General features: G+C 58.9%; 2 protein-coding genes across 4 annotated transcripts; both read left to right on the forward strand.

Moving 5' to 3' along the window:
• The first annotated feature begins 219 nt into the window (after positions 1-219).
• Positions 220-11,195, forward strand: LOC128148123 (AN1-type zinc finger protein 5-like). Of its 2 annotated transcripts, none has more exons than XM_052801622.1 (7): positions 220-364; positions 864-1,183; positions 2,331-2,504; positions 3,943-4,036; positions 4,778-4,896; positions 6,562-6,672; positions 8,528-11,195. In XM_052801622.1, the coding sequence occupies exons 3-7, from the start codon at positions 2,354-2,356 to the stop codon at positions 8,674-8,676; spliced, it is 624 nt and encodes a 207-aa protein (XP_052657582.1). In that variant the 5' UTR covers positions 220-364; positions 864-1,183; positions 2,331-2,353; the 3' UTR covers positions 8,677-11,195. The 2 variants fall into 2 exon arrangements, with proteins under 2 accessions (XP_052657582.1, XP_052657583.1); XM_052801623.1 differs by having other exon boundaries at positions 235-364; positions 777-1,183.
• A 559-nt stretch (positions 11,196-11,754) lies between these two features.
• ABHD17A (abhydrolase domain containing 17A, depalmitoylase) lies at positions 11,755-19,647 on the forward strand. 2 transcript variants are annotated; one of them, XM_052801995.1, is made up of 5 exons: positions 11,755-11,886; positions 14,179-14,694; positions 16,669-16,863; positions 17,547-17,726; positions 18,665-19,647. In XM_052801995.1, exons 2-5 carry the CDS (start codon positions 14,381-14,383, stop codon positions 18,888-18,890), a joined length of 915 nt encoding a protein of 304 aa, XP_052657955.1. In that variant the 5' UTR covers positions 11,755-11,886; positions 14,179-14,380; the 3' UTR covers positions 18,891-19,647. The 2 variants fall into 2 exon arrangements, with proteins under 2 accessions (XP_052657955.1, XP_052657956.1); XM_052801996.1 differs by having other exon boundaries at positions 11,768-11,886; positions 14,149-14,694.
• The last annotated feature ends 4,187 nt before the right edge of the window (positions 19,648-23,834 follow it).

Below are 23,834 nucleotides of genomic sequence, written 5' to 3' on the forward strand. Positions count from 1 at the left end.
GGGCACACCTATACCCCAGACCCTATAGCCGGGGGGGATCACAGCCCCCTCAGCTATAGCCAGGTCATACCTATACCCCAGCCCCTATAACCGCGGGGTAGTGGGGCGTCGCAGCCCCCTCCCCTATAGCCGGGGCACAGCTATACCCCAGCCCCTCTAGGCAGGCCTTCCCCGCCCCGGCTGCAGGCGGCGGCCCCGTCCCGTCCCGCCCGGGCCGGGCCCTCCCCGGGGGAGGGCGCTCGGGGGCCGCGGTCCCGCCGGCAGCGCCCGCCATGTTTCCCGGCAGCCCGCCCTGTCCGCCGCCCGCCTGAGCCTCCCGGCGGCCGGCCCGGCCCGGCCCGGCGGCCGCCCGCCTCCGCCGCCGGTGAGTGGGGCCCGGTGCGGCCCAGCCGGCCCGCCTCGGCCCGGCCCGACCCTGTCCGCCGCCGCGCCAGGCCGCAAAGCCTCGGCCTCGATTTCCACCGCGGGCGGGGAGCGGGGCGCGGGGCCCGGCCGCGGGGATGGAGGGCGGGGGCGGCACGGGGCGACATGATCTCCGGGGCAGCGCCGGCCTTCGACCGGGCAGCGGCTGGGCCAGCTCAGCCGGAGGGTGACGGGGTGGGCGGGTGGCCTGCGGCTTTCCCTGGCCAAGCGGTGGGTTGCCCGGCTCGCCCCGGCCTGCCCGGGCTCGGGGTGCAGGGGCAAGAGCAGCGGGAGAGGGAGCGGTTCGGTTTCCCCCGCGGTTCATTTCAGCTGGTTTTGCGGTGAAGCTGTGTGTCCCTCGGCTCCCACTGCAGGTCGCCCCTGGGCTGCTGGCTAAGGCGGCTTCCTGAGGGAGAGCTGAACTCGTCCAAATCGCAGCGGTCATCGCCTTCTCTCTCCAGGGACGCTCGAAATCAGAAGCAACTCCTGAAAATTTGTCCGTGTGTGGCAGTGGTTACCATCCGGTTACCTCCGCGGGGATTCAGCCTGCCAGGTCCACTCCCAGAGGGTCCGGTGCGGAGGAGGCTCCCTTGGCTGCTGGTGCCGAAGGAGAGGTCGGCTTGGGCTGGGAAGGACCCTTGCTCTGGTAATGGGAACACTGGTCTGAGGTCTGCAAGGGGAGCCCTGACTGCATAGCGGAGATTTGTATCACCCAGCTGAGGACAAGGAAGAATAAACCAGAGCTGATTCACTTCCATCCCACGGGAGTGCTCCTGGGAGGGTAATTATTTCATGTTCCCGTTGTTTTATTCCCTTGGTGGAGCAAGTTTTGTTGGACTGTGAAAGAAAGCGGCAGAGTTAGCTGTGAAGTGGTGGATACTTTGCGCGTCCCACAAAGGGGATCGCTGCTGGGGACTCCTGGTAGCAACGCTGTGTCTTTGTGCCCCAGCTGGAGCCACCTGCACCCACCGTGGTCCCGCAAACGTCCTCTTCCCCTTGTCCTCCGCCAAAGCTGGACGAGCCGCGGCCACGTTGTTTGTACACATCCAAATTGGTGTTGTTGCTGGGAGTTATTGCTTCTGGTACTTGTTTGAAGGGGTGCAGTGCAGTTTGGCCGTGTAAATGCAACACCACGTGTGGCTGGAAGGGGCCACTTCCTGGGTTTAGAGGTAACTGCATGTGATCCAGAGAGAAATTAATAAGATTCATTTTAAAAGTAGGTTTCACTGTGTCTGCTCTTTCCCCTGGGAAGGTGTTCCAGAATCACATCTTACTGCTGGAAAGAAACCTTATCCTTATTTCCAGCCTAACTATGCTAATATTCCCCTTATCTGCCAGCGTATGTCGGGAAATACATGAGTATGTCAAAACTGAGAGTCAATGGGTTCTTTTTGCATTGCTTGCATCATCTTCCTGAGCACTAAAAAACAGGCTTGAAATGAAAACAAACGCCGCTAAGCGCAAAATGTAACTAATTAGGCTGGACACTGGCTGTTTGAGTGGCATTCTTTGTTTGCAGGAGTCATTAGTCATGCTACGATGGCACTTCTTGTTACCGATGGCACTTCTTGTTACCGTTGGAGAGGGGATCTTTCAGGTCGTACATGCTTGTCTTTCGCCAGGAGTTCAGGGAGCCTCGTGGTGCAAGGAGGGAGTACTGGGAGCCGGTTCCTGTCGTCTTTTCAGCCCAGCTCTGGGCAGCCTCCTGGCAGCTGAGCTCTGGATGGCTCAAGGTCCCAGGACCTGGATCCTGTGGCTGCTTACAAGCCCTGGGTACCCCGTGCTCGAGGGACTCGGATCGCATTGTTGTGCACGTGCAGGAACCGGACTCTCTCGGGATCCTTTGTGCTCCTTCCTGATCAGCTGCAGCGTACAATGAACAAGTGCTCTGGCCCTAACAGCTGTCTCATTTTTATTCCTGTTTGTAGCTTGGTGCCTTGGAGGAGAGAGGATGGCTCAGGAGACAAACCAAACCCAGGTGCCTCTGTTGTGTACCACAGGCTGTGGGTTTTATGGCAGTCCCCGGACCAACGGGATGTGCTCTGTTTGCTATAAGGAGTTTCTGCAGAGACAGCAGAGCAGTGACCGGATAAACCCCCCAGGTAGAGGATTTTTTCTGAGAAATCTATCTTAAATGGGTGCATGGATGCAAACTGGCCACCAGCAGATTTACTCCCTCCTAGAAAACTCATGTCTTTCCCTTTTTCTGTAGACCCAAGCCTCTAAATCAAAGACCCAAGCCTTTGAGTGCTTCTGTTCCCTGTAAGGGGGTCAGTTGTTTTCTTCCCAGTCCCAGCTGTTTGTGAAGACCTGTCCCACTCAGCACCTTCCAGTAAACTGTAAAACTTCACTTGCACTAACAGTGGCCTAGATTTTTAGCTATTTCCTGCTCCCTGAGTTATGTGATGACTGCTGGGAACCACAACAGATCCCTGAAATGAAATTTTATTTGGGAAGCATTTGGCCTTTTGGGTTTGTATAATTTTCTTATCTTAACAGCATTGACAATCAAAAGCAATGACATAAAAGGTTTATTTCTTGTAGCTAAATATAGCTGATCTATCACCGAGCTGGGAGGCAGCTAGGTGCACAGAAAGGATGCTCTTTCCATCATTAGCAGGATTTTCTTGTGCTGAGAGTTTGTGCAGATTCCCCAGGTATAGACTTTGCAATACTGCTGAGAAATGCCTTCTAGAGATCTTCCAGAGTTTTGTTCCTGAGTGTAATAATGGCTTTCCTTGAATTACCCACCCAAAATATGTATTAGGAACACAGCTCTTCTTGACAAAGGGTTCTTCTAAAGACCCTGACTTAGATCCTTGGCTGGCATAAACCAACATATTTTTATTAAAACCAGTTCCTCTCAGCAGATGAGGATCTGGTTCTTACACCTTAGAGAAGCTGCAAAGTAGTGTTGGGTTCAAGGTATGCTGGTAACTGCAGCACTTTCATTTATACTGATAGGAGAATATTTGTGCTGATGTGGAGTTTGCTTTGCAGTGCTGAGGAAGAGAAGGGGAATCAAAGAATGATGGAGGTGTCACGGGTGACTGAAGTCAGATTTTACCAGATGTTAAAAAAACACAGAGTAACGGAAGGCTTTCAGCACATAACTCCTGCGAATAAACCCTCACCCTCAAAAAGGAGCTCGCAGATCCTGAGGAGCTGAACAGCTCTCCATAAATGAGGCCTGCAGTTCTCAGGAAGACAAGCAGCTAATTTCAGAGGGATGTTATGATCCTGATACAAGGACTCATTCCTGATCTAATGTAAGAATAGCTGCATTGGGTCATGGTGAGGTCCATCCAGCCCTGATGTGTTATCCCCACAGAGACCTATGCACAAATTTGGAGGGGAGAGTATAAGAATAGGGGATCTGGGAGTGATCCCAACAGGGGTGTGCCCTCCCAGCTCTCAGTAGGGAGCAGGAGGCTAAAGCTTGCTGAAAGTGCTCATCCTGCATTCTCCTTGGCTGTCAAGCACCCGAGGAACTTCCTGAAATTTTTAAGAGTTTACCAAGACTGTGATCTTGTTTCGTAGCACCCAGTGGTCCCAACAGCAGCCCCATGGCTTCAGATTCAATTGCAGGGCAGCGTGCAGAGGGAGACTCCACACCTGAGGATGCGAAAGCCAGGTAGGGGCATAGTCTATGGAGGGGTGGATCTACAGCCATGCTAAAAACCAGCTCCGGGACACAAGGGGTAGGCTCTGATCCTTCGTATGGCCAAGGGGATCTATAAAGCAGGCTGGATCAAACACTGTTCATTGTGACCCTGGTTTGTCTGGAGGATTGAAATGATCAATCTGGCTCCCTGATGATGATGACTGATGCATAGAGTCGGGTACCAGAGGGTTGGTAGTAAATTAAAACCTGTAGTAAAATAAGTGGCACCCTGGTTCTTTTGGAGCCAGCGCACCGTGTCTGTCACTAGCTGTGTTAAACTGTTTGGTTTCCACTCAGTCCTAAGTGAAAGCACCTGGTGATGATCCAGTCTGGAAGCTGCGACAGCAGGATTAGGGACCTTGGTCACGTTTGATAGGAAGGAAGATAGTACTGCATTGAGCTCTACCATTGCATTACAGTGCTGACTCATAACTCTGTTTCTCTGTCCCTGGACTTGTTTGGATGGGCTGTTGCCTTGGCTTTAATTGGGTGAAAAAGGAAACTGAGATCATCCCAGATTCATTCCATTTGTGGCTATAAAGAACTTTGATCCCAAATCTCAAGGGGAATCGGCCTGCTGTACGCCTGAGCTACCTCTGAGTATAATTAAATTAACTTTATGGGCTGAAGATCTCTCCCACATAACTGTTCATCAAAAGAAGATACTTGTGTTTGCTTTATGGTTTATTTGTTTGTTGCAAATGCTCCCAGTGCTCAGACTCCTGTGACCCATCAGATGACGGCCATGAGCATATCCAGAGAAGAAAACAGCAGTGAGACCGAAGAATTTATCAAGACAGAAGAGGCCTCATCAGCATCTTCCTCATCAGGTAGACTGATTGGTTTGGCCTTTGCACAAGTCTGAGTGATACTGAAGTTCGTTTGAGCAGCAAGTACAATACGGGCCACTAACTCCAGGGGACAGTTGTTACCTCCTGGCAGGAAAGGTACACCTAGCAAGAGAGCTAAGGAGAAAACAGTTTGTCTGTTTCTGAAACAGGGAGGAGAGAAAATGCTGTGCCTGAGGGCAGGCCAATAGAGATTGCTTTGTGGGCTGAGGGCTGAGTAGCTGCCAGCCCTCGACTCACTGGCAGGAGGATAATCTTCCATGACGCCTATCCTAGTGAATGGCAGAAAGCCCGGAGCGTCCCACAGCCTGCTGCTCGGCTGTTGTTGGCTGCAGTTCCCTGCCATCTCTTGAGAGAGGAAAGGAGACGGACCTAGTGTAGTCTTGGGAGAGAGGAGTTGTGTTTGTGACGGTGCTCAGGGGCAGCTGCTGGCCTGGTTGTTGTCATTCTGTGTGATTGGGGGCATACCTGCCCTTCAGAGTGTTAACGCTGTCGCTTTGTTTGCAAAGTGGGTACCTTGAAGTGATAAGAGTAGCACAGGTGTCATTGCGCAGCGGGGTACGTCCTCCAGTTGATGAGTTACAGGGTGAGCTGTGGTGTTGCAGCGGAGCCATAACAAAGTGACACTGCATTGGAGACACCCTCCTTTAGTTCAGCTGCCAGTTCGCTTGCATTGAAAGCTAAAAAACCCCCAAGGATTGTTGGTTGCTAAAAAAACAGGCTCTAGTCACTGCATATGACTGTGCATTTTGGATTTGGTAATCCCTTGCCTGCAAGCCCAGGAGACAATTTACAACAGGCAGGTGAGGGACTATTTGGTGAAAGAGAGGCTTGGAAGAGCCTGCCCCTTTCTTCTGATTGTGCAATTTTTAGGAAGTTGTTTAGGGTCAGATCCACAAAGCTGTCTCCGCCTCTTGACTGTCTCCTTAGCCTGATTTTCAGAGCGGCCTGCACTGCAGGTATGTATCTGCTAGCAGTTGGAGCTCCTCCCTCCTGTTGACTTCTCTAACCTGCTTAGGTACTGCAGGAAATCCTGCTAAGCATCAGTGACCTTTAACAATCTGGCTTTCAGAGCTCAGTTTTCCTTTGGTAGATTAGAGACAGTGATGAGTATCTGTGTAAAGCATTCTGAGACCTACATACGAGGAACACTTACATAAGAGTCAGCAAAAATAATTAGTAGTACTTACAAGGGGTTAACTTATTTTCCTGTGAAGATTAACTCTAGGCTCAGCTGTGCAGTTGAGTTACTGTACATCAGCTAAGCTGTAGTGACTATCCAGATGCATGCTTAACCTATGGCAAGCACCAGGTAATTCTACTTAGTATTACCTTTTCTCATCAGGAGCTGAACGGCATCACATTACCTTGCGTATGCCTTAGCTAAACCATAATATCTCCTTGATGTTTCTGAGCATTGGACTTAAGGAATTTGAAACAGAGAGAAAACATGAAGCTGTGTGAGGTGTAGATCTCTGTGGAACAAGGCAAATCTCGCAGTTTGGGGTATGTCGGCCAGGGCAACGTGCACATGGAGGTGTCTGGCACAGACCCAGAATCGGTAGGGCCTCAAGCAACTCCTGTAATGAAATGACTGTGTTGCTTGGTTTATCAAGAAGGGTAGCAAAACTCTTGCTTCTGTTTCAGGCACCCTGCTTGAAATATCCCAGAACAAAGCTGAGGGCAAGACAGCTTCAGAAAAACCGAAACAGAAGAAGAATCGCTGTTTCACTTGCCGGAAGAAGATAGGGCTAACTGGTAAGAACCTGGCTGTGGGAAAACTTGCCTGTGGCCTAAGTAGTCTGGCTTCATAGCCCTGTGAACAGACCTGCTTGTGCTGTGGTACTGCCTGCATTTGGAGGGTTGACATGGGTCAGTGGTTGGAGGTACCTCTCCAAAAAGTACTCTACATCCACAAGACGTGGTGCTGCAGGGGAGATGGGAGGGGAACTCCGACCTGTGAACAGTGCTGTCCGAGGCAGTAGCCCGGGGAATCTGCTGCTCACTGTCAGGGCCCCTGCCAGCCCTTGGATGCAGGATTGCAGAACTGGATGGAGCAGTGCCTCTTGGGTTATTTCTGCTGCTTGGCAAAAGCTGCTTGTAGAAGCAAAGGTAGTGCTCATTGTGGATCTAATTCTGCTCCTATTCAAGCCAGCAGTAAAGCTTTCATAATAGTGACATGAACTGAGTTAGACCCAAACTGAAAATCCCACTCAAGACTCATCCCATTTTTTAATGCTACTTGACTTCCACTGTTAGCTTCCTGAGAGCAGGATGGCGCTCAGTGTTCAGCCTGTAAAGCTGAAGAAAGAGGTACTGAGATGGTGTCAGGTGACTGCTATCAATGGGAAAACTGCCCCTGGAAAGAGAAGCAATTAACTTGGCTGTGGTTTGTTAATAAAAACATCATTCCCCTAAATTGACTCTGGCATTTAGTGTTTCCCTGGAAAAAGTTAACTCCATAACTGTGCAGGTCATGCTGTTCTAGCGGAGCCCTCACCTCTTTAGCCTCCTTGGTGCGTTCAGCAGCCAGGGACTGCATGCACACTTCTGTTTTCATTGATGTAAGCTGCTTTGGCAGAGTCTGGCCCGGGAGGTTTGCCCAGCGCCTGGCACTGTGGAACTTGAGCTCGCCTGGAGATTTGAGGGCACTGTCCTAGAATAAATGCGGGTTTATAAACCTGAGACTGGGCAGGGTGCTCTGTGCCCAGCCTTTGGATCTGCAGGGAGGATTGTTTCCCTGGATGAGTGTTTCCTTAAGAGCTTCAAACTGTGAGAAGTTTCCTCTCCTTTAGGAATCAACTTGCAGAGAACTCCTGTGAATTCAGGGCATTTAGGATAAAATGAGTTTTCTCAAATGGGAGTAAACTGGCACCTCATAGCAAGGTGTTTGTGGTCTTTACAGCCTGTGGTTGGAAAGATGTGAAAGGAAAGAGCATGGTTCACTGCCAGCGTGATGGGGAGCTGATATGCTGTCCTGCAGCAAACCCTCCCTCTGCTCCCTGCCTCAGTTTCCCAGTGTGCTGTGATAACGGTAGCACTTCTGAACAGCATTGTCTCCAAGTGAAGTGACTAAATAATTATTAATTTTGAAGCCTAAATAGCTCAGAAGTCATCCTAATAAGGTGAAGGTTTTGCTGCTTGCTGGCTTACTGCTGGTCAGTTCAGATGCTGCTGCGTGACGCCTGGGGAGCCAGGCTGGCTTGGAGGGCTCGGCTCCAGCTGGGGCTGCCTGCTCGCTGCCTGGGGAGCCTGGTCTGGATCAGCAATCTGGCACTGTGCAGTCCCTGGCATGTCCCTTGTCCCTGGGGAGTGCGGAGAGCAGCTGCTCTGGGAGCCTTTCCCACCGCCGTGGCAGCTGGGGCTGCCCAGAGCATGCGTGCGCTCACGGGAGCTGCTAAGCTAGAGGAAAGCAAAGAGCCACCCGTGGTCTTCCCCTACACTGAGAGTCCCTTTCGCCTGTCGGGGACAGCGGCTCCCTCCCTCGTCTGACCATCTTTCTGCATTAGTGGAGTTTCCTGGCCTGGCAGGAAAGAGCGGGGGCCCTGCCGTCTTCCTGTCTGGCTGGATGGGGACTGACGCGGCTTTGTGTCTCTGCTCTTCCTCCCTTCAGGCTTCGACTGCCGCTGTGGGAACCTGTTCTGTGCCATTCACCGGTACTCCGACATGCACGCCTGCCCCTACGACTACAAGGCAGAAGCTGCTGAGAAGATCCGTAAGGAGAACCCCATCGTTATCGCTGAGAAGATCCAGAAGTTGTGAAGGGGGCTGAGCAGCTCGAACTGCAGCCAGGCGGCCTGGTGCTCCTCCCCTTCCTCCCAGCCTTCCTCCTCTTCCTCCCAGCCCCATCGCTGGTGTGATGGGGACTCCAGCAGCACACATGAACCAGCATCAGGACATGGGGAGTCCCCACACCTCTTTGGCAGACAGTTGGCGTTCCTTCTCTCCCTTCCTGCCTGTCCAACAGCCACAGCTCAGCTGATCCCTTCTCAACTAGCTTCCCAAAGGAAAAGGGACCATCCTGCCCCACCGCTCCAGTGTTAAGACCTTCGGACTTGTCTTCCGCCGGGGCAGTTTGTGCGGTGCTGGCAGCAGGGCTCTGCCAGGCAGCCTTTCCCTTCAGCTGACAGCTCTGAGTCCTGCGAACCACCTGGGACTCGCAGCTGGAGCCCATGAGCAGCCGCTGGACTTTGTTCCCTTTGCCCCACCATCTCTTTGTGGCGGATGTAAAACTGGGAGCTGGGAAATCCCAGCAGCAAGGCTGCCTTCTGCTCCCTGAGCAGTGTTTGGTCTCAGATGCAGAAGAGATGATTCTGTAGATTTAACGTCCCAAATACGCCTCTCCTCCCTTTGAGACACTGTTGTTGAAGCACCGAGGTGGTTAAGCAGCAGAGTACTGGCACAGTAAAGTTATTTTGTGGCTTGAAGTGATGTAGATGTGCTCCAGCCACAGGTCAGGACCTTTAGGAAAGTACTGCTCGCTGCCTCGTGCCTCTTGCCGCAGGGAGGGAGCCAGCCTGCTGCGTCCAGGGATGTGGCTGGGCTGTGGGACACCCTTGCACCAGCCTCCCATCCTTCAACACCCCCTGAATAACTGCTGGCCGCTTCCCAAGTGAGGTTTGTCGTAATGCAGTGGTGCCTGCGCCTCTCCTCTCCCCTCTGCTCCCTGCCTTCTGCCTTACACGATTCTTTCTCATCAGGGTTGTGCACAAAGCTCAGATCGTCAAACCTCCGCTTCCTTTCCTGTCCCTGCATGCAGGCGGATGGCGGAGACCCTTCCTCCCCCGTGGGCCACGCTGATGCTCAGCGAGAGCCTTTCTCCCCTATGAGCACGTTGGCTTGGGAAGCCCACCCAACTGCCCTGCTCTCCCGCCTCGCTGCTTGTCCCTGTGGGATGAGAGGCAGGGCCGGATCCCCAGGAGATGCTCCGAAAGCTGGATAGAGGGAGCTGCGGCACAGGGAAAGGCACGTAGAGGGCTGCAGGGCATGTGAAAAGTCACGAGCAGGGTCCTGGGGTGCCCAGAAGTACAGGCGGGGGCTTTCAGAAAAGCCCATGGAGAGCCCTGGGGAGCAGGGAGAGACACTTGGAAGGCTCTGGGCCCGCTGAAAGACTTGTAGAGATCTTGGGGGTGCTGGAAGGCTCAGGGAGGGCTCCGGAGTGCAAGGGAAAGCAAAAGGAGAGCTTTGGGGTACACTGAACATGCTCAGAGGACTCAAGTACCCCAAAAGGCACCTGGAAGGCTCTGGGCTGCACACACACATGCACACATGTGGAAGGCTCTGGGTTGCAGGGAAAGCCGGATACTGGGCTCGGTAGCACTCCAGAAAAAACACATGGAGGGCTCTGGGGCTGTTAGAAAGGAAAACTCGGGGCTTGGGTACACAGTGCAAGGCAGGCGGCAGCTCCTGGGGTGCACCAAAAGCCACCCCAGCACCATGCAGGGTCTGCACCCACCCCGGAGGGCTCTCCTCCCTGGGAACATCAGGAGCGGGGCTGCGGCTGCAGGGCTCTTGGCAGTCTCAAAAGCAGAGAGACCCAGATGAGTCCCCAGGGAAAAGCAGCAGCCTCTGCCCCGCTTCTGGCCGGCCCACGCTTTGGAAGCATTTCCCTCAGCATCGGCTCATATAAGGGCGTTGGAGAGTGGAGCCGCAGGGGCCGAATCGGCAGCTGGGGGACATCACAGCAGCTCCTTCCAAGTGCTGTTTTCCTCCCCCGCTTACGGTGATTGCAGGGGGATGATTCCGAAGGTTTCGTTTTTCCTGTCTGATTTCAGCTGAAGTGGCGTGCGCCCTGCAGCAGCTACCGCCATACGGCATTGCTGGGAGGATTCAGACCTCCAAAAATGATGCAAATCCCCCACCAGCGCGGAGCGGAGGCGAGGCTGGCTCTTGCCAGCCTTTTCCTCGGGTTTTTGCTTCTCGGCAATATTGGCGTCACGTCCGGAGCACGCGAGTGGCGGCACGTTTTAGTGCTAGAACGCACCCGGGCCGTAAGCACGGTGCCGGCGGTGCGTGGCAAGGCTGGGTTTCACCGTTGAGGTTTTGGCTGAGAATGAGCCGTCACTCTCAGGGAGGAAGCTGTGAGGAATTGCAACCACTCCTTGCCTTGCGTCCGCACGAAGGTTGCGAGCCCCTGGGGAGGGGAAGCAGCTCCCATGGGTGCAACGGGAAAGCCCATGCGGCAGAAGGGCAGCTGCCTGCTTGTTCACCACCTACCTTTTTCCCTTTTATTTCCTTTCTCTTCGTAAGTGTAAATATTAATACAGTCTAGTTTGCTTGGATGCTGTGGATGGTTCGTTATGGGCACGGGTGTGTCGCGCGCCGGCGTCGGCTCAGATCTGGGCTCTTCTGGGGTGGCTGTGGGGTTCTGTGCCTCAGTTTCCCTATGCCTAATAACTAACCATGCCCAGTGCTGGCGGGGGTTAGGAGCCCCCAGACTCCCGGTTTCTCTTCCCACCACCCCAGTACACAGGCTGTGTTCTGGGGCTGTATCCGATACCCCTAGGCCCTGGAAGACCAAATTCCCACTTGGTGGGGGAGCTGCTGTCTCCCCCCCCTCACGTTTGCATGGCTGGAGTGGGACCCCAAGTTGGGGGGGGCCCGGGCCCAAACCCCCCCCCCGTATCCATTTTTGTGTTTGGCATCTGGATTTGGGAGGGGGAAGTATCCTGGCCATGCGTGGCCTCTATCCGTGGGCTTCCTCCCCCGCCCCCGGCACGTCCCTGGGTGCTGACACCCCGGCAGCCATGAAGAGAAAGCAACCCCGAGGGAAGACCGCGCCGTTCCCTTGGCAACGGGGGCGGGGCGAAAACGTCACTTCCTGGAGAAGAGAGGGCGGGGCTAGGCAAGTCGCTGTGCAGCGCCGCCCCCGCCTGGGAGGACCGCAGCGGCCGCCCGTCCCTTCGGCAGCCCCGAACGCGGGGGGGGGGGGGGGGGCCCGGGCCGGGCCGGGCCGCGGCGGATCATGTCCAGGTACCGGGGGGGGCACACACGGACACGGGGCTGCCTCGGCTGGGGAGGCACGAGTGGGTGCTGGGGGCGTCTGTGGGGTCCCGGGGCGGCCGTACACGGGTCAGTGGGGGGGGGGGGGGTCCCACACCGGTCGGTGTATGTGTTTAAGGGGCCCACAGGGGTCGTGGGGGGGGCCCACACGGGTCGGTGTGTGTGGGAGGCCCGCAGCGGTCACTGTGTGGAGGTGGGGAGGCCCAGAGCAGTCAGTGGGGGGGGCCACACCGCTGAGTGTGTGTGTGTGTGGGGCCACACAGGTCAGTGTGGGGGTGTGTGGGGCCCACAGTGATCGTGGGGGGGGGGGTCCCACCAGTCAGTGTGTGTTTGGGGGGGGTCCTCCAGTTCGACACGGGTCAGTGGGGGAAGTGAGGCCCACAGCCGTTGTTGGGGGGGGGGGGCACGCCGGTCAGCGTGTGTGCATGGGAGGCCCACAGCAGTTGGGGAGGGGGGGCCCACACAGGTCAGTGTGTGTGGGGTGGGGGGGGTCCCATGCCTGTCACTGGGGTGGGGGGGTCCCACACTGGTCAGCGGGGGTGGGGGCACTCACCGGTCAGTGGGGGGGGTCCCACACAGGTCAGTGTGTGTGTGGGGGGTCCAACAGCAGTCAGTGGGGGGAGGGAGGCCCACGCTGGCCAGCCTGTGTGGGGCCCCCCCCCATCAACCAGTGGAGGGGGGTGCGGCTGCACCGATCAGTGTGTTTGGGGTGGGGGGTCCATGCTGGTCGGGGGGGGGGGGGGGGGCTCCCACTGGTCACTGGGGGGGGGTTGTCCCCCTATGCTGATCAGTGGAGGGGGCCCATGCAGGTCACTGTGTGTGTGGGACCCCCCCCACCAGTCAGTGTATTTGGGGGGGGTCCCCATGCCTGTCAGTGGAGGGGGGAGGCCCACGCTGGTCAGTGTGTGGGGGCACCCACTGGTCAGTGGGGGGGGATTCCCACTCGGGTCAGTGAGTGGGTGCAGCGTGGATCCCCCACTCTGGCTGTGGGGTGAGTGTTCGTGTGTTTAGGGGGGGGAGGAGGGTCAGTGCACGTGCGTGGCGCGGATCCGGCCCCCACGCCAGGCGGTGGGTGGGTGGCTGTGGGGTCAGGGTGGGTGTGTGGTGTGGATCTGGCCCCCGTGCTGGCTGCGGGGCGAGGGCAGCCGGGCAGGCAGGGCTGCCTGCCCGCGGGGGTGCGTGTCCCCAGCCGGTGCCGGGGTTCGGCCTGGCGTGAGCGTGACACACGGCGTGAGCGTGACACACGGCGTGAGCGTGACACACGGAGCGTGCGCCGCCGGCAGCTGCCTGCCTCTGCCTGCGTGGACCCACGCCCCGACGTGCCCGTGCAGGTGTGCGGCTGCCGGACACCACCGTCCGCCGCGGGTGCGCGTGGTCCCGCCGGCACGCGGGGTGCCAAACCCAGGGAGGGACGGGGCTGCGGTGTGCCAGGTGCGACGCCGGCCCCGGCACCGCTGTGGATGGTCAGCAGCCTGAGGGAGACCCAAATTCAGCCCCGGCCCCTAAAGTGTAGGGCCTGCAGCAGGGCCAGGGCACGGGGCATCCCTTCGCTCTGAATATTTCGGCATATTTTGGTGCTGAGTGCCTTCCCCTCCCCGCTGGGCGGGAGGACTCCCCCCTCCACCCTTTCCTCCCCTTTCCCAGCCCTTCAGAAGCAGATGGAGCGAATTCCTTGGGGTGTGGGCTGGTTTGACATTCCTCAGCGCGAGCCTGTGCCCAAACTTGCAGAAAATAGTTGCTTTTTTTTTTTTTTCCCCCCCTTTCTCCCCCCTCCTCTTTTTCTCCAGGAGCTCGGCACTCCTGCCGCTCGCCTGTGCGGCCAGGCCTGTGCCGGCATCCAGGGGGGGTCCTGGAGGGGCTGTGTCCTTTGTACCACCGACCACACGGCCGTTTTAGAGAGTGTGTGTGTGTATGTGTGCGATCCTGCGCCCGCCGTCCTCGCCTCCTCAGCGTGGGCCTGCGCGCGGGGGCTGTGGTGCGTGGTGTGGGGGTGTGTGGGCTGGGACATGTTAAAGAAGGCTTGGTTTTGGGGGGGGGTGCGTGGGTTCAGTGCAAACGTGGGGGCTGTGAGCGGTGGGTGTGCGCTCTGTGTGTGTGTTAGCGGGGGGGGACGGTGTGCCTCTCGGCTTGAGACGGTGCGGTGCGTGTGTTCGCCGGTGTGTGGGTGTGCTGGGGAGGTGCATGTTTGTCCCCAGCCGTGGGTCACGCGTGTCTGGGGGGTGCCCGTTGCAGAGTCCTCACTGCTGCCTGACCTGCCCGTAGGCCACCGCTGCTGCCCGCAGACGGACGGATGGCGGCTGTCCCAGCCCCGACCAGCGCCCCGGCCCGCGGTGGACTGCCGGCGGCAGCCGTGCCGAGGGCCGGCTGAGGACGGAGCCTCTCCGGGCCGTTGTCGTTCCCGGCTTCTCTCCGTTTTGGATCCTCCCTCGCTCCAGGCGCGGCTGCCTTTCGCCTCATCGCCGTCATGAACGGGCTGTCGATCAGCCAACTCTGCTGCCTCTTCTGCTGCCCTCCCTGCCCCAGCCGCATCGCCGCCAAACTGGCTTTCCTGCCCCCGGAGCCCACCTACGCCGTGGTCCCCGAGCCGGAGCCCGTGGGCAGCACCAGCACCGGCTCCCTGCGCGGCGGTGCCGCGGGGCGGTGGAAGCTGCACTTGAAGGACCGGGCGGATTTCCAGTACTCTCAGCGGGAGCTGGACAACATCGAGGTGTTCGTCACCAAAAGCAGCCGAGGGAACCGCGTCGGCTGCATGTATGTCCGCTGCGTGCCAGGTGCCAGGTGAGTCGCCCGTGGATGTGCCGGCCTGGCGCTGCTGCCGGTGGTTTGACCCTGCCCTGCTCAACATTGGGCTGGTGAACTGCTGGCGGGCACGGTGCCATCCTGCCGCCTCCCCTCCTTCAGCTGAGTGCCACCTCCTTGCCCCGGCCTGACCCGGTACCTTGCTGAAGGAGCTGGCCCAGCCACAGGGGTTTGGAGGCATCCTGTGGGGTGGGTGCGCTCGGCTCCCAGGACCGGTCTGGCTTGTGGCTGCAGCTGGGAATGGGGTTAAACATGGAGCAGAGGCAAAGCCGGAGGCTGTAGGGATGTAGGGATTCCCTAGGCTGTTCCACAGATCCTCCCCAATGTCACACCAGTGACGTAACACCGTGGTTGTGAACCGAGTGTCTGCATGAAGCTCTTGGCGAGCGCTGGGGGGTCTGTGCCGGCCGCTCGCCCTCCGTCCCCAGCCCCAGAGTGACCACGTGGATGGGTGAGAGCCTGTGCCGGCCAGGAGCTGCCTGCGGTGAACCGGGTCTGCACGTTTAGTCTAATTCATGGGCGCACTTGATTCCTCAAGAAAAGTGATAGAAAGGAAAGCCAGGAGGGGTTTAAGCACAACCTGCTACTGGGCACCCCCACGGGTCCGTAAACTGGGAAGCTGGAGAGGGGCAGCCTGGGGTGTGGGACAGAGACCCCCCTCCTGGCTGCCAGTGGCTAGGCATGAGGGGATGGCGCGGGGACAGGAGGGGACTCGGCAGCTGCTCCCTGAGCTGGTGACACAGCATGGGGGTTCAGGTGCGGAGGGAGGTCAGGGCCCAAAGCCTGCAGCGCCCTGGTTGACCCCACACACCAGTATCCTTCCAGGAGCAACGTGCCCTCCAAGGAACGGTGTCCACAGAGACCTCTGTGCAGGGGAATGCAGCCTGGATCTGCCCTCAGCTTGCCGTGGGCTTCAAACCCACTGGGTGGGCTTGGGCGAGGGGGGATGGCTCTTGTGGGGGTTGGAGAGCTGCATTAAAGGAGACCTCCACAGGCTGCCCAGTGGGGATGTCCACTCTGTCCCTGTGTGTGTTGCAGGTCCCTAGAGAGGAAACTGGTAGGGGGATTGCTCTGCCTGCACATCCGCCGGCCTGCGCCCTGCCGCGGCAAGGCTCGGTGCTGGCCCCGCTCCCAGCCAGCCTGCAGGAGCGGCTCTTTAGCACAGGCTGCGGGGCTGGAGGGAAGGGCCTGGCCTGGGGGTGATCCATCCCTCCCAAACGCCACAGGACATCAGGTCTTGCTTTCTGTCTGTCCTCCTTGCAGTTTGTCCTGCCACCACCTTCCTGCTGGGGCTTTCTGAGGCATCCAGGCTGGGACATGGAGGCTCAACCTGGCTGCAGACCTCTCGGATCAACTGTGGGGGCTCAGCAGGGAGTGGGTCCTGCTCCCTCTCTCTGGCAGAAGAGAGCCAAGCTTCCATCAATGAGATATTAGTGTTAATTTTTATGATTAACATTGTTTTTCCCGTTATGGTGGAAATTTCTTGTGCCTTGTCACTCCCACAATTCACTTCTCTCCCAGCATCTGGTGTCTTGCCAGACTCAGGAGAGAAAAAAAGCCGCCGTCAGAATTCTCTTACTTGAAATCCCCATTGGGCAAACAGCCCCAAATCCTGAGCTTTTTACCAAAAATAGACTCAAAAACTTGAACAGAATCATCCTGCCTTCGGGCTGCCTGTTTCTGCTGGGAGCAAGCCCCTGGCCCCGGGCAGTGAGGAGGGTCTGGGTATCTCTGGGGTTGGACCAGGGGTGTCATGAGGACCTGAGAGGTGTTGGCCCTTCGTGTCCTGGGGTTTGGTTTTCAGCCTCTGAAGCAGATGTCCTGGCTGGTGCTGCCCAGGCACATCAGTCCCCGAGAGCTGCTGGTGGGGCCAGGCAGCGCGGCAGCAGCGCGGCAGCACCGCAGCAGAGTCCACAATTAACCCGCCATGCTCATCTCTCCCTGGTGCTGCAGGTACACGGTGCTCTTCTCGCATGGCAATGCTGTGGACCTGGGGCAGATGAGCAGCTTCTACATCGGGCTGGGCACCCGCATCAACTGCAACATCTTCTCTTACGACTACTCGGGCTACGGTGTGAGCACAGGCAAGCCCTCGGAGAGGAACCTCTACTCCGACATCGATGCCGCGTGGCAGGCGCTGCGGACGCGGTGAGCAGGGCGCCGGACAGGGGGAAGGGAGGACGTCCAGGAAAACCCTGTGGTCCGGCAGTCTGGAAAACAGGAAATCTCCCAGAGAGGGAACCCAGGCCACTCGTAACGGGAAGGGGTGGCCGGAAAGCAGCTGCAGGGGGAGCGGGCCGGGTGACCCAGAGGGGCAGGGATGCTGTGGGGGTATGACCTTGCTTGGGGGCACTGGCACAAGCTGTGCTCCCCATCGTGCTGTTCCCAGGCTCTCCCCTGGCTGTGCTCAGCCCCAGTTGCCCAGCCGGGCTCAAGGTGCAGCTCCGTGATGGCCTCTGCCTCCTCTGCCCTGCCTGCGGCCAGGCCTGGCTTGCAGCATGCCCCGGGAACCGGGGGCTGCCCCATGCGGCTGCGATCCGGGGTCCACAAACCTGCCCGTAACCCTGCTCCTGGCAAGGGTGAGCCTTCACACCCCCCACAACTCGTCTAGCAGCTCAGCCCTGGCTGCTGGCTGGTCCTGCCGGTGGTGCAGGGCAGCTGCTTTGGGCCCAGCCACGAGGAGCTGGGGGAAGACGGGGGACAGAGCCCCATCACCCCACCCCAGGAAGCCTTGCAGGGTGCTGTGGCCGGAGCAAGGTGACCCCCCGGGCTGTATCTCCTGGCGATGTGACTCTGGTGCTTGGGTGCTGACCTGCCCTCTCCTCTCCCAGGTATGGGATCAGCCCAGAGAACATTATTTTATATGGACAAAGCATCGGCACGGTGCCCACGGTTGATCTGGCCTCCCGCTACGAGTGTGCTGCCATCGTGCTCCACTCCCCACTCACCTCTGGCATGAGAGTCGCCTTCCCTGAGACCAAGAAGACCTATTGGTTTGATGCCTTCCCCAAGTGAGTGGCCCGAGGAGAAGGGACATGGGTCAGTTCTGCAGGGGCAGTACCCAGACCAGCTCTGTCCTGGATGCTAGCCCTGGCCATGAAGAGGGGTTATGGTGAAAACTGTGGACCTGTTTCCTATGATAGGCTTAAACACGCCCATCGGCATCCTCTTGCCTTGCATTTGGTCCCCTCCGGGGGATCGTAACCCTCCCTGGGGTCACCGTGCCCCCTCCTGACAGCCATGCCATGTGTGCACCCCACGTCCCCTGGTGGCATCACCTCCTGGTGATCCTGTCCCAGTGTCTTTGCCCACCAGCTTTGGGGCTGTGCCACCAGCCCTTTGTCAGGTATCACAAGCCCCGGTGGTCCCTGGGACCCCTTTCTCCCCCAAGAGTAATTTCTTGGGCTTTTTTCCCCGCCTCTGCAGATGGCAGGGGCAGCGGCACGGAAGGGCAGCACTGAGGTGGGACGAGTTCTTGCTTCGCTTCTCCCTTGCAGTCAGGCCAGCAGGGCCCGAGGGACAGTCCCCGATCTGGAAGCTGTGGCTGGGAGCCACCAGCCCACGCTTTGCATCCTGATGGCCTCGCATGGCCCTTGGGGCCGGGCTGAGAACAGCTGTGCTTCCCCTCCTCAAAGCCTGGCACGGCTGATCCTGACACGGGGAGGGCTGTGCTTATACTGTCCTGCAGTGATTTCCGTCAGCCCTGCCTAGGTCCCACAGGGCTGTTGTCACTGCTGTCTGGTACTTGTCTGTCACGCTGGGGGATATCTTGTCTCGGAGCTCACCCTTGGCAGAAGCTCTGTGTCCCCATGCTCTGCTGTGATCAAAGAGCATTTCCTGGTCCCTCTCCCCAAGGGAATGTGTTTTGGGGGGCCAGGAGGAATGGGAGTGCCTTGATCCCTGTACTTACCCCCCTCTCTCATCTCTTCCCCACCCACCTTCTTGGCAGCATCGAGAAGATCTCCAAAATCACCTCTCCTGTCCTCATCATCCACGGCACGGAGGACGAAGTCATCGACTTCTCCCATGGCCTGGCGCTTTTTGAACGCTGCCCCAAGGCTGTGGAGCCGCTGTGGGTGGATGGGGCCGGGCACAATGACATTGAACTCTACAGCCAGTACCTCGAGCGCCTTCGGAAATTCATCTCCCAGGAGCTGGCCAGCCAACGCAACTAGCTGCGGGGCGGGGGGACGGGCAGGGGGTTTCTGCCTGTTTCTCCAGTTCTCCCGGTGTCCCTCCCCAGACCCTGCTGCTGGAGGTGCAATGAGTTTGTACAGCCTCAGCTCCAGGCTCGGGAGAGGGCAGGAGGCCCTGGAGCGGACGGTGCGTTTCCTCTTGGACACGAGCACAACTCTCCTCCCTCCCAGTGTCAGCCCCGGCGCTGCTGGCACCACCGGCCGGGCTGGCAAGAGATGGCAGCTCCCTCCTTCCCCCTTCCCCAGAAAGATGAGAGCCCACCCTCTTGATGGCGTATCCTTGGCTTTGGACATGTCCTTGTCCTCTCTCCTAAAACAGCGAACTCCTGAATTCCTCCTGGCTGCTCTGCTGCTCTGACTATAGCAATAAGGCGAGTTGGAGAGGGGCTGGGGGCCCAGCCCCCTCCCTGGCATTGCTGCGGGGCGGGACGGAGGAGGTGGCAGTTCCTGCTCTCGTCGGAGCTTTCCCGGGATCAGCGCTGGTGGCGGCGGGATGCTGGTGTTGGCCCCGTGGCTGGGGCAGAGCCGTGTCCCCAGTGGCAGTTTGGGGATGCATGGAGGACGTGCCCCCTGCCCCATGCCCTCTACAGTCTGGCCTTGCTCTGCCTTCTTGGAGCGTTCCCCATGTTCAGGTCACCCCTGGAAAACATCCTCCGGTACCGCTTGCTTATGGTGCATTCGGGAAACGGGGCGAGGAAACCAGGCACCAAATAAAGAGCAGAGGTTTAATGTTTTACCCGTGTGTGCCCTTTCCCTGAATACACCTGGGATTGCCTCCCTGTGACCCAGCCAAGGGGACCAAGCCCCAGTGCCTGTGGGATCCGGCCCCTCGGCTTTCCCCGCTGGACAATCCCTCTGCTGAATTGCACTTGGCTGGATCCCCAACGCTTGTCACCCTCCTCCGGGGACCAGGCAGCAGGTGGGGAAGGAGCCCTTGGTCCCCTGGGACCAGGCTGGAAAGGTCTGTCTCTTCAAATCAAGCTGTGGGGACAATGGGGGCCTGTTCCCTTGCCAGCCCATCCCATTTCATTAAGGGATCCCATGGGATTATGGGAGTGGTGGTGGAGGATGGCCTCAGCCTCCTAGGACCTGTGGCACGGGGAGCTCTGGTGTGCCGCAGGGGAAGGGGAACGTCCCCATGGCCTGGCAGTGTACCAGGGCCAGTGTTGTAAGGGACGCAGCATGGTCCTGAGCGGGCAGGGTGGCCCTGGGGCGAGCAAATCTTATTTTTCACCTGCTCTGCGCCTAGCTGTGCCCCTGGCTGCATGGGGACCTCTGCGATTGCTGGTGTGTGCTGGCCACGGAGGCAGGCGTGTGGGGCATCCCACTGTGCCCTCCTGCCAGCAGACGGGGTGTTTTGCCCCACAAAAAGGCAGAGTGCTCGGGTTTGTGCTTTTTGGGTCAGCCCCTGCTCTGAAATCACCCTGGGAAGAGCTGTTCAAAGTATCCGTGTGTTTTCCTGCCTCCGGGACATCCCGCACCCCAACCCAAAGAGCAAAGCACCGCTCTGCTCCTTCCTGTGTCCACAGGGATCCTGACGGGGCTCCCAGGCACCGGTTCCCCCCTCTCTGTCCCTGTCACCCTCATGTCCCCTCCTCCCCAGTGCGAGGCCGTGGGGCCCGGCGGGCTCATGTGAGGAGCGATAATCTCCTTAGGCGGCTCTCGGAGGGGCTCAGGGGCCTTGCGGTGGGGCCTCGCCGCAGCCCCACGCTCAGAGCACTCAAATGCACCTATTGTTTGGGGCTGGGGGCCATGGGGGGGCTGAAGTAGGGGGCATGGGACCCCCAGCTCCCCACACATCACTCACCATACACCCCCCGGGACCAGGGTGCTCCAGTAGAGGAGGGGGGACCCTTCCTTGGCGCTGGGGCTCTGCAGGAGCTAGAAGAGGAGTTGGATGTTGGGGCTCTGGGTGGTTACTCCCTTTTTCCAGGATGGGGTTGGTGTCCAGGAGCTGGGATGTCTGGCTTCTCCCTGAGCATCCCCCAGCCCTCCCCTCCCTTCCCTGGCTCACCGCACGCAGCTGCCGGGTGATTTTAGAGCCTTTAGCTCACATGTGTGCTGGAAGCCAAAGCCACCGCAGTCACCCAGCCCGGCTCCCCCCCGGCCCCAGCCCCGATTAGCAGGGCTGGAGCAGCCCACGGCACCCTAATCCTGACATAGAGACGTTTTGTTTGTACCAAGGGTATTTTTATCCTCTTACTGCTGCCTGTTTCCTGTTGAGCTGCGGATACTTTAGAGCGGCTCTGCATTGCCGGCAGGACATCTCAGAGCCAGTGGCTGGGTTCAGGGGGATGTCGGGGTGGCTTGAGTTTGTGTTTACTGTGTCTCAGTTTAAAAAAAAAAAATAGGGCAAAAAGACAGAAAAGTTCAGCCTGATCCCCAGAATTTAGACCCAGCTCAGGCATATGGGATCCTGGTGAGCTGGATGTCGCTGGCTGCCACCTCCATGATGGGGAGCCATGGATGTGATCCCTGGTCATTAGGGAACAGAACTTTTTGGGTCTGGATCCTTCATTGCTCCTGGCCTGAGAGGGCTCAGGCTCTGTCCTCACCCGGGCACGAGCAGCTGGAACGAGGAGGGAGGGGAGAAGCACTAATCCATACGTGAGCTGCAGGGTCCCCAAAAGGCATGAGCCATGAGCCAGACCTGCCCTGGGGGTCCTAGGTGCGGTGTTCCCCACCAGTGGGGCCAAACTGGGCCATGAGCCACTGGGACGGCACTTCTGTCCCCACCACTGGTGCCATGGTTTGGGAGCACCAGGAGGGGATGGGGAAGGAAAGGGGCTGGGTTGGGGCTGGACCTGGATGGGGTTTGGTGCCTGGAGGGGGACTCTGCCGAAACTGTGGTCTCGGAGGCAGGGAAAGGCAGAGTCAGGCTTCAGAGTGTCCCCAAAGTCCCTCCCGCAGCCACAGCAGAGAGGGGACGGGGCAGGCGTCCGCCCGGGTCTTTTTGAAGTCCCCGGCCAGGAGAGCCGGGGCACAGGCAGCTCCTGCTCCCATCGCTGCAGAGTCGCAGGCACGTGGCTGGGCTGGGGGGTGCCTGCATGTGCCTGCGTGTAATGGCTGTGAAAGGGGACGACGTACTGGATGTCTCAGGGATCCTGTTGGGGAAAGGACGGGATACCCGCCGCGATGATGTGATGAGCCCTCGGCAGAGGTGCGATGCCGGTGCAGACGAGGCTGTGGATGAAGCCGGGCATGGGGACATCGGGCTCACCGGGTGACCAGCCAAGAGGGGTTTAAGTCTCTTTTGGGCATAAATGAGGCTTTTGATGGCCAGGGCCTGCGTGCCACAGTCATGAGACCCCGTTCACAGGCCGAGCTCAGTCATGGGATCCAGGAAACTGAATTAAAGCATCTTAAGGAGCTTTTTTCCGAGCTCTGCTCTAGTTTTTCACGTGCTTGTCATATGAACAAAGACAGTATAAAAGGGCAGAGGGGAAGGATCCCATCTGTGGTCGGGCTGGGGAGAGGGGAGGGCACTGGAGGAGGGATGCCAGGGTGAGGGGCTCTGCACGGCGCTGGCTAAGATGGAGGGAAGGAGACAGGGAAGGACAAGGAGAGGAGAGGATGTTCTGGCAGCAGCCCCTGGCTCTACCCTGCCAGGTGAGTGAGGCAACGACCTGGGGCCGGTGGGGGACAGCTGGGGACAGGGATGGCGGCAGGTCTGGGGGAGCAAGGCCCGTCTTTCCCTGCTCCTTGAGCAGCACAGACGCTGTGAGCATCCCGGCGTGCCCGCGGCTGCGCCCAGACACCAGCCGGCACTTCCCTGGTGAGAGATGGTGAGTGTGGCATCGCGTCACGGAAAGGAGAGAGCATGGGGTGCAGGGGGGGCACCCAGCACCCTGCACTGTTGGCTGGGGTGGGACAGGGGTGGCGGGTGCCCAGTGGTCCCCCTGTGCTGGGTTGGGTCCTGGGAAGGGTGCCTGGGCCCGGTCTCTGTGGGTGGGCAACCGCGGGATGGACCCACGCAGCTCTGCGCTGTGCACATACGTGTGCAAACACCCACACGTGTGTGCGTGCACACACATGTACACACAGATGCGTGTGCCTGCAGACACTCATATACGCATTCACACTTGCACACAGACATCCAAGCACACAGCGACCTGCACACGCATACGTGCACACCTGCACAGTCTTGCACACGCATTCACCTCCACGCGTGTGCACACATGTGGCTGTGCACGCATGTGCGCACACCCTGGCACAGACATGCACACGCACACATATGTGGATGTGCACACACTCCCATGCGCTGCCCTTTTGGTGCCGCACTCCTCACCCCCTCGGGTTTGCACACACAAACCCACACATTCGCCTACAACCCCCCTGCAAAAGCCAGCGCTGCCCAAGCGCGTGGCCCCGCTCGCACCCTGCATGCCCGCCATGTCCCAAAATGCCCCAGAGAAGCAGCACCGGGTCCAGCGGGTCACACCGGAGAGGTCTGTGGACTGGTTTTCACAGGCTGGGGATCCCCCAGCTCCCCTGGGGTTCCTGCCCCCTTCCCTCCCCTCCTGGCTCACGTCTCTCCTCCGTCTGCAGGAGCGCTCGGCGGGAGGATTGTGGGGTCGCGGCCCCCTGCCCCCTGTGAGCTTCCCTTTGTCATCCTATGCCTGAGCGATGCCTGGAGGCTGGGACGGTGAAGGGAGGCCCACGGGCTGCCACAGCCCTGCGGCGACGACGCCTGGACAGCACATGCGGGACCACACAGCCGGGGCCGGGGGCTGAGTCCCGGGTGGGGGGGCTGGGAGCACCCTTGGGGGGCTGAAGCATCCCCTTGGGGGGCCAGAGTATCGTCTTGGGGGGCCAGGAGCACCCTGGGGGGCTGGGAGCACTCTTGGGGAGCTGGAGCGTCCTCCCCGGACTGGCCGATACCCAGTGGGTTGGGGCTGGGCAGTGTGGGATGCGGTGGCCGGG

Source organism: Harpia harpyja, chromosome 11, assembly GCF_026419915.1.
Source record: "Harpia harpyja isolate bHarHar1 chromosome 11, bHarHar1 primary haplotype, whole genome shotgun sequence".
Classification (NCBI taxonomy): domain Eukaryota; kingdom Metazoa; phylum Chordata; class Aves; order Accipitriformes; family Accipitridae; genus Harpia; species Harpia harpyja.

Excerpts from the sequence above, each read along its gene's own strand:
- LOC128148123 (XM_052801622.1), top strand. The coding sequence starts at position 2,354 with ATGGCTCAGGAGACAAACCAAACCCAGGTGCCTCTGTTGTGTACCACA. Across the intron at positions 2,505-3,942 it reads TGACCGGATAAACCCCCCAG|CACCCAGTGGTCCCAACAGC; the intron begins GTAGAGGATTTT and ends CTTGTTTCGTAG. Across the intron at positions 4,037-4,777 it reads CCTGAGGATGCGAAAGCCAG|TGCTCAGACTCCTGTGACCC; the intron begins GTAGGGGCATAG and ends AAATGCTCCCAG.
- ABHD17A (XM_052801995.1), top strand. The coding sequence starts at position 14,381 with ATGAACGGGCTGTCGATCAGCCAACTCTGCTGCCTCTTCTGCTGCCCT. Across the intron at positions 16,864-17,546 it reads TGGCAGGCGCTGCGGACGCG|GTATGGGATCAGCCCAGAGA; the intron begins GTGAGCAGGGCG and ends CTCCTCTCCCAG. Across the intron at positions 17,727-18,664 it reads TGGTTTGATGCCTTCCCCAA|CATCGAGAAGATCTCCAAAA; the intron begins GTGAGTGGCCCG and ends CCTTCTTGGCAG.